General features: G+C 42.5%; 1 protein-coding gene across 1 annotated transcript; it reads left to right on the top strand.

The window, feature by feature from the left end:
• Nucleotides 1-4,222: 4,222 nt before the first annotated feature.
• Nucleotides 4,223-5,281, top strand: LOC127778822 (uncharacterized). The gene has a single exon (XM_052305455.1). The coding sequence runs from the start codon at nt 4,286-4,288 to the stop codon at nt 5,027-5,029; it is 744 nt and encodes a 247-aa protein (XP_052161415.1). The 5' UTR covers nt 4,223-4,285; the 3' UTR covers nt 5,030-5,281.
• Nucleotides 5,282-9,601: the final 4,320 nt, after the last annotated feature.

The following is a 9,601-nucleotide window of genomic DNA, read 5'->3' as shown; positions in this document are numbered from 1 at the left end:
AGGATTGGTTAGGTTTTATCGGGATTATAACCACTCATCCCTTACATCAGCCTGATGATTACAACCAAGAAGCAACCAAAGACCAACAAGAGAGGAGACAACAAAGGCGTGGAGCAAATACCTTGTGGGCAACGCATCCAAGGAAGCCATTACGCCTTATGCGCCAATGCGCCATCGTCGCCCATCCTTCTAGACTGGCTTTCACCTGGAGAGTCCTATTAGGAATGGGGAGGGTGGTTGGTCAAAAGTTCGGCTGCAGCATGCATTGCCGCAGCTGTCGTGGCCACCGTAGAGCTCCGTCACCCGAACAACCTCTACCAACCTGCAGCCTAGTATGCCACTACTCCCACAAAGCCTCGTCGCTAGAGTGTCGTCTTTTCTAACCACCCCCACCGTCGTCTCACCAATAGAGCTCCCCGTAACCATAAGGGATGGCCATAGCAGGGGAGGAGATCTAGGGAGAAGAAAAGGGTGTGAATAGTTCTTGTGCCGGTAGTTGGACAAACCAACTCCGGTAGCTCTTGTGCCGCCTCGATGTTGTCGGCTTCACCATCCTACCATCGCTATAGCTTGCAATCAATCCCGCTGTTGGTGCGGGTGGCCATCGCCAAAGTCGTGCCCTCTGTCGTCCTCACTGACCGTGAGCCCCCACCGTCTGCAGCCTTACTGGCCTCCAGCTGTCATCGCCCATGCTGACCACTCGTTGTTGTCTCCCGCACCATCCTCTCCCTACCATCGCCCTTGATCTCTAAATCACGCTGACTACTTGACCTCGACAAAATCCGGCGCGCAGGTGCCTGATCCGGCCATGGGAGCATAGGTTCTAGCCACGGCGGCACCAGGTCCCCATCCTCCCTCGCCGGTGAGCGCCGCAGTGGCGTCCAGCACTCTAGCTCGCCACGCGCTGTTGTCTACCTTTATCGTGCCAGAGACGATGTGTCATCGTGATGAAGCCCTGCCACTACCATCCCGGCTTGCCACACGATTGTCCTGCATCGGCAAGGCATAAAAAAGAAGGGAAAGGAGTGGCAGTGGCGGTGGCTAGGGTTTCACCCTGAGCCAGCCAGATGAGAGTACGACGTGTTGTCCGTTTTTTATATAGCATATTGATCTTCTACCTAGTACATTCGAAATGGTATGGTACTACTGCCGTTCTCAAATAGATGGTTCCAATATGTACAGTCAAATCTTAAAATCTAAAATAATCGAAGATAAAAGAAACATTATGCTTTGAGGTTTGAAAACTATATCGATAGATTTGTCATAAGAACTCTTCCATTTTGTTATACACTTTTTAAATAAATAATGACAAAACTTGTCCAGTGAAAATTATACTGATGTTGTATGAGGAAGAACTCATTAGAGTGAAAAAAAAGGACAAACCTCTCTAATCACCAAACTGTTTTGGGTGGGTTACTGCCACTTCCATGGTAAGTTGGTTATCGCAGTAACTGTATGGTTAGTAAAAACCATGATGTTACCATAAGGTTTACTGTAGTTTGATAAACTGAGAAGGTTACTGCATGTGATATCTGTGATAACCGCACGATTTCGCAAACCCTGGATTGAACTCATTATGTTACCCCCTTGTACATTCTCCATTTACTTGTAAACTATATTTATCTAAACTATAAATTTATATATAGTTATGGGTAAATTTCAAATATTACATCATAAATTATAAATTCATCACTGTAAATTTTTCAGTAATCTTATATTAGTGTTTACATGTCTATTTAAGTTTCATGCCGTATATTATCCTATTTGGATTTTAGTGTTGATATATCCAACCAGTTTTTTCTTCCCAAAGTCCGTGTCCAGCACTCTCAATATCGGTGATTTGCTGAACACCTTATCCATTAGTCAAATCAACATGCGTGCCGCTCACCAAGAACAGGTTTGTGATGGACTGCAGGGCTGGAGACATGGAGACAGAAGCTGTGTTTACATCTAAAGTTTGGATCCAAATTTCAGTCCTTTTCTATCACATAAACCTGTCATACACATACAACTTTTTAGTCACATCATCTCCAATTTCAATCAAAATCCAAATTTTACGCTGAACTAAATACAGCCAAAGGTTCAAGAAAATAGCAAAGTGAGCATAGCTCAACTGGTTAGGTTTCTTATGGTGGAACCAGCCCACCTGGGTTTAAATTCTAGATTTGACACGGGTGCTCGTATTTACGGCTAATTATTCATAGGGGTAGGGTGTGCGGAAACAATTATACTTTTTTAAGAAATGCGATTCAATATATGTGTTTTTGGCAACAACCGAAGTTGTTCAACAGAGGAAGTTGTGTGACGAAGTAGTGGTGTACGATCTTCCACGTAACTGAAACGAATAGAAAAGGAAGTTGTTTAACAAATATATAACCATGCAGACATTACAGTGAACAATTCACTGTTGTATTTTCTTCGCATAGTGTATTCCAGTTTGGGCCGTTTTTTATTACCGAAATTTTCCTTCTGGTCTGATTACTTATAATTAATCTTTTCAGTTTTAATTGCTCTGTTGCACTTTGGACTTGGACCAGCCTAATCCTCTTCTCCAGCTGCATCTAGACTCTCCTCCAGTAAAGAGTGGCCTATATATTAGTGGGAAAGTTCGCCGATGTGCTAAGGTCATTGATAAGCTCAACTAAGGAGTTGTGTGGTTCAAACTACAACAATCCTAAATGGCAAAATTTGCTATAGGACACTCAAAGTTTACGAAATTTGCTGTAGGGCACCTAAATGACGCGTATTTGCTATACAACACTCCGAAAACATAGTAATTAGCTTTTGGACACTGAACGGATTATTTTATTATATCTTGTGCAAACAGAGAGAGAAACTTTCTAAAATAACGAGTTTGCCCATACGACATGCTTTTTAACCCAACCGGATATGGTTCGAACCGGACCCAGGCCAAGGGATTGACAATAGACCAGACAGGGAGAATGAGAATGGTCTGGGTTTGGTTCGAACATGACCCAGTGGCCTTACAAACCGATAGACACAAGGGCAAAATAGGACTTTTTCACACTATTTCTCTCAACGTTTGCATCGGATATAATATAATAATACGTTCGATGTTCAACGGATAATTACCATTTTTTTATGCCTTATAACAAATATGCATTCTTTAGCTGTCCTATAGCTAATACCATAAACTTTAAGTGTCCTGCAATAAATTTTGCCATCCTAAATAGTTCTGCTAAAAGATAGAACAAAGTGTCACTTCGGTTATAAATGGTGATGAAAATATAATTAACTTCTCTTTTTCTTATTTGTATATTGAATTTAGATTTGATTTTTTTTTCTTTTGAAATGGTAAGTGTTAATATATTCTGCATGGGTGCATTTTTTTTAAAAATCTTCCAAACAAATTTATATTATAATTGACATTAGTGGAATACGAGGAGACGTATCCTATATCTACATATAAACATCGTCTTTAATTTGTATCCATATATAACAACTCAATCTGGAGAATGAGGAATTTAATTCAAAAAATCAAGATGTTATTTTGAGATTTTTGTCCTGCCATAAACAAGGACTGGATTGAAAAGTATAAAATTATGATTCTTGTGTGAAACTTATACAAATATAAAATTATTGAACTACCTCTCACCCAAGTTTTTTTTTGTGTGCGCAAAACAAGTTTACCTTTACAACTTTAATTGCAAGAAAATAGTAAAACATCATATCACAGCTAGAACAGATAAGATTATCATAATTTACCTAGTTAATTGTAAACCGCGTCCTAACCACATAGTTACACTAATTGTATATATGGCACAGGTGGGGGGAAAGAGCTGCACATCATTAGCCGTGCTTGCAAAGTTAGGCGTAAATCAGTTACAAGATCGAGTAGCTGCATGCATACATGAAAAAAAAAAGCCAGATAAAGTAGTCGCACAAAGGAATTCCCATTTCTTCCCCTTTAGCATTGAGAAAGCGTACATGTGATAAACACAACGTAAATTAATTGAAGAAGCCCTTGCAATATCACGACAGTGATGACAACGACAAGGCACAAATTAATACCGTTTATTTGGTACTTTTCCTGATGGATCTGAATGGGCTGGTGGGCGCGAAAGTTACACGGATCAACAACGAAAAGGTTGATCACATGCTAACGTTGCCGATGAAGCAAAGGGAGCATCACACGCGTCTACCGCCAGTTGGCTCTCCATGTCTATAAATCTCCTAGCCTCTCCCTGCCATTTCTGCAACACACCTAGCTACCACAGCTTGTGTACTGTCAAGAGTGAGTAGTAGAGTTTGTAGTGACAACGAGATGAGGAGATCAATCCTCTCACTGTGCTTCCATTTGGCGCTTGCCATTGCATTGGCGGCAAATGTTCCTGACATTGCCAATGGACGCGTGATTGAAGCTAAATCTGATCCAAAGCCAGCAGATCCCAAGCCTAAACCTGACCCAACACCAAAACCACAACGAGAGACAAAACCCAGTCCACAGCCTAACCCTCAACCTAACCCACAGCCAGATCCAAAACCATCACCGCAGCTTGACCCAAAACCTACACTACAGCCTGAACCAAAACAAGATCCTCAACCAAACCTACAACCGGATCCAAAACCATCTCCGCAGCCTGACCCGAAAACTACACCACAGTCTGACCCAAAACAAGATCCTCAACCGAACCCACAACCTGACCCAAAACCAACGCCGCAACCTAACCCAAAACAAGATCCTCAGCCGAACCCACAGCCTGACCCAAAACCAACGCCACAGCCTGACCCGAAACAAGATCCTCAACCGAACCCGCAACCTAGCCCCAAAGCTGACCCAAAACCAAATCCAAAGCCTAAGCCACAACCGGAGCCGAGCCCAAATCCTAAGCCAGAGCCAAAGCCTGAACCCAAACCTGAGCCAAGTCCTAACCCCAAGCCAAATCCTAATCCTAAGCCGGAGCCACAGCCTGATCCTAAGCCAGAACCCAAGCCTCAGCCAGAGCGATCTCTGCCAAAGCCACCACCTCTTTCACCAGCAATAGCTGTAATTGTGCCCGGGAACTGAGTAGACTTGGTTGTTTGCTACGTATGATTCCGCATAGTTTTGGTATGTACTATTGCTCTAGTGACTATCTATGTGTTTGTCATGTGTTGTTCACTGGTGTATGTGTCCATGTGGCTATCTATGTGTTTTCTTAATGATGTTGCATCTGAGCAGGCGTGCTTCTTATAATAAAGCATATATATGCACGTGTGTTATGTATGTGCGTACATATATACCATGAATAAAAAGAGAATGTATCCCTGTGTGTCACTATTTCTGGGCTGTTTTATGAAATTGTATCTGTTCTGCTGATGTGACTCAAGGAATATCGATCAGCTAGCTTCTTGCTTCTGATCCAAACAGAAGATTGTATTCCTTTCTTAATGATTACTTACTGGGTTGTGAGTGCATGAACCATCCACTACTACAAAAAGACAAATAGGTGTTGCCACTATAGGTGCCGGCACACCAAAAACCGGCACCTATAATGCCTTCCCCGCCCACGCGCCCACCCCCACGCACCACATATTAAAAAACCGGCACCTTTATGTTCAAATAGGTGCCGGTTTAAAACCGGCACCTAAAACCTGTGTCAGAGAAAGGTGCCGGTTTTTGGTCTAGAACCGGCACCTTTGTTCCGAAAGTGCTTTTCATGCCTCACACAAAGGTGCCGGTTTTTAGGTCGAGAACCGGCACCTTTCTTCCAATAGTGCTTTTCATGTCCCACACAAAGGTGTCGGGTTTTGATCTAGAACCGGCACCTTTCCTCCAATAGTGCTTTTCATGCCCCACATAAAGGTGCCAGTTGAGAAGACAATTCTTTTTAGGGATAATTCTTTTTATCTCTTTTGTGTCCATTGTTGGATGAAATGCTAAATTTGTGTTAATGTTTTCTTCCATCTACGTCATGGCCGTTAGTCAAATTAATGCTAGTCAAACTATGTTAAGGCCACGAAAATATCTATTGATAGCTTGATTTATCTCAAATTTATGTTAGAGTGCCCATCGATCCGCTAGAGGAGGTGGAAGCGGTTTTGCTCAATTTTTCTTAGGTTTTGGTTGAAGATTGAAGCCTAAAAGGTAAATATTCATTATTTCTCACCCCGATTCACACCCGCTCATTGAATTGAATTGCCATGTGGTAATACATGTAAAATGCACTAGTCATTTGTATGAATCCATCAACCATTCGTAGATCTGTTCTCGGGTGTTATGCTAAATTTGAATTATGGTGACGTGGGTGTGTGCAAAAACCTCAATTTTATCGTAGGGTAAAATGGTCCTTCCTCGTTGTTTTTATTCTAATGTGCTTGTAAATTATGAAATCTTCATTGTTTTTTCCTTCACGGTTTGTAATAAATGATAATAATCGCAGGTACCCATTGGATATAATAGATCTAGAATGGATAACTACAGCGGATCATGACTCTGTGGAGTATTTCAGGGGAGTAACGGCTCTCGTTGCTGTGGCCACTAGCACAAACTCAATCGATGCACTGAAATATATTTGGTGTCCATGCCATGATTGTCATGGGCATGATGCGGATGTCGGCTGCGAGGAGGAGGAGGACCAAACATGTGTCGATCAGATGCTGCGTGACGGGGAGAGATTTGACACTGATGATAGGGAATATCACAAGTTCACAACCAGGGTGAAGGACTCCAAAACTCCAGTTTACAATGGATGTAAGGCGGAGCACAGCAAGCTCCAAGTGGTCCTATCACTGCTTCACCTGAAGGCGAGCAACGGATGTTCCGATAAGAGCTTCACTGAGTTGCTAGAGCTCTTGAAAGAAATTCTTCCTACGGACAATATCTTCCCACAACGAGTGCAATCTTCTGCCCCTCCCCCTCGGGACCAAGCCGCGAAGAAATTAGCTCCGAGGAAAAGAAAAACCAACTAGCTAGATTTATGTGAAAAAAATCTATTTAATTAGTGTTTATGCATGAACTATGGAAGTGTACTTTATGTGTAAGGCATTTGAATATTTACTATTATTATGGATTCTATTTTATATTTTCTATTACAGGCTAGATATCTTGAGGACGAGAAACCCTTAAAATCATATGCTCACCCCATGTTGGAGGTAAAAAAAATCGCATTTATATTTTTGCACTTACGAATTCTTAGATATTGTAGACTTAGGAATTTTTCACTTACGATATTCGATAAATAAAAGCGGTGCTCACTGGGCGGACACCACGTAGGAGAGGAATAGTGCGGGGGTGGATTTTTTTTGCAAAAAAGTCCTTCGATTTTTATGTAACTAGAAAAAATGCCCGTGCGTTGCAACGGGTGAAGTCTACTTTAATCTTATTATTTTTATATGGTTTAGTTAAGATGAAATTCACTGTGGGAGTTCGCTTGGATATATATATTTTTAGAAAATCATGAGATGCAGTTAGAAGTCCGATCGTCTTAAGTTAGCATGCGAGATTTTTAGCAGATTTCTTATATGATTCCTTCTGTATTACTAAACGTGAATGATCTTAAAAACTGACTTAAATACAGATATGTATTCCAAAAGCAAACAAACTTAAAATTCGACTCATACACAGATGATGTACCAAAATACCGGCAAAAAAACATCTTTAATTTTTATAATAGTAGAGATTCGATCTCGGTCCCAAGAACAGTACCTCAGAGCTGCTATTTTATGTAGAGATCCTTCTAAAAGCCGGATATTCCAAACAAAGGATAGAAAAATAGCTACTCCCTCCGTTCCTAAATATTTGACGTCATTGACTTTTTTAAACATGTTTGACCGTTCGTCTTATTCCAAAACTTTTATGAAATATGTAAAACTATATGTATACATAAAAGTATATTTAACAATGAATCAAATGATAGGAAAAGAATTAATAATTACTTAAATTTTTTAAATAAGACGAATGGTCAAATATGTTTAAAAAAGTCAACGGCATCAAATATTTAGGGACAGAGGAAGTAATTAGGACTGCGCTTGAAAAAGTGTAAGTATAGGGGCTTTTTGCAAATGACCTCCACTAACCCTAGCCAGCGCCGCCCCCTTGTCTCTCTTCCTCTCCCGCCAATCCCGCCGCCGAGAGCCGCGCGCGCCGCCGCCTCCGCCGTCCAGAGCCGCGCACGCCGCCGCGCGCCGCCACCCCCGTCGCCCGCCGTCGCCTTCGTCTCGCGCCGCCGCGCGCCGCCACCTCAGTCGCCCCCCGCTGCCATCGTCATCCCCGTCGCGCCGCCGCCTCCGCCTCCCCCTCGCGCCGCCACCTCGCGCTACCACCATCGGTCGCCGGCCCCCGCCACGACCCCTTCGTCAGCTACCGGATCCGGCGCATCCGTCACCACCGCCGTCGAAGAAAGCCCATAGGCCGCCTGTGTCCTCTTGCCGCCCGATGTGACGAGGAGCTCGGCGGCGCCACACGGAGGTCAACCGATCCGCATCATCCGCGCCGCTTAAAGTGATTATGATTTGTGAATCAACGGATTTGAGATTTAGTAAGTGACCTCTCCCTCTCTCAGGTTCTCCTTAGCTCTTGATGATTTTTTTTTGGATCTTTTATGTACTTTCTTCATCCGCTAACACATGATGAGTCGAGTAGCTAGCATCTCCATGGCAATAGAACTAAGAAGTTCAAAAAAATTGTATGATCAATAATAGCCTCAACAAAGTGACCTCTAAGCAACAAATCTACTATCCCAGGGGAAAAAAATTGTGATATTTTGAAGGAAATGCTATAGTGGTTAAATACTTAAATGTTTGCATGTTGAACTGTTAAAAACACTCATAACTTGATGATCTCTTGACAGAACCTAGACAAGGAAGGGCTCTTGGAGCAACTGCTACAGTCAGCTTCTCTACTGGTTAGTTGGTCACTTGGCCGTCACTTGTCAGGTAGTATGCACAACCTTTTGTGGTATATCATCTGCTTTATGTAAATTAGTTTGTCTCATTTTTACTAATGTTATAACTGTGTGTGCAGCCTGACGATGCAGCATTTAAAAGCTAACTTATACAGTGTGCTTTATCTCTGTTATAGCTGACCTCGGTTGTAAGTTGTGAATTTTGAGTGGTGTTGGTTAGAACAATTTATCTGTTGCAATATTAGCTTTTAAATGTTATTATTGATCATACAATTTTTTTTAAAATGTATTACGATTCATGTAAGTGCCTCCTAACATATGACCTGACATATGTTAGAATAAATCCATCTCTGTGTTATAAGTATCACAGAACTCTCCTGAGGGCAGTGTCTTCCCGGCGACGGCAGCGTGGGCGATGACATCTCTCCTGGTGTGTCCCCGAAAATCTTGCGAGGCATTCGGGGAGGTGCTAGATATATGTGGGACAATCTTTTTCATTATTTCTCTGAATATATGCAGGACTAGCCTATGAGTTACATGTATGTTACAAAATTAAGTTTTGTGATAGCTAATTGATATTGATTTTGTGGGCGGATGCAGCTGTGGCCTCGGTGCCGGTGAAGTGACCGCGCGCGTTGAGGGTGTTGGTGGTGCCGGGCAGCAGTGCCCTTCCTGCGCGGTGGACAAGTGCAAGGAGGAGCTGAGCAGGTGCCATGACTAGCACCGGTGGCACAAGGTGTGTGAGGCGCTCTCCA

Source organism: Oryza glaberrima, chromosome 7 (assembly GCF_000147395.1).
Source record: "Oryza glaberrima chromosome 7, OglaRS2, whole genome shotgun sequence".
NCBI lineage: Eukaryota > Viridiplantae > Streptophyta > Magnoliopsida > Poales > Poaceae > Oryza > Oryza glaberrima.
Note: the sequence above shows the minus strand (reverse complement) of the source record. Positions and strands in the feature narration are given on the sequence as shown.

What these genes read in the sequence shown, in the direction of transcription:
- LOC127778822 (XM_052305455.1), top strand. Translation starts at nt 4,286, where the DNA reads ATGAGGAGATCAATCCTCTCACTGTGCTTCCATTTGGCGCTTGCCATT.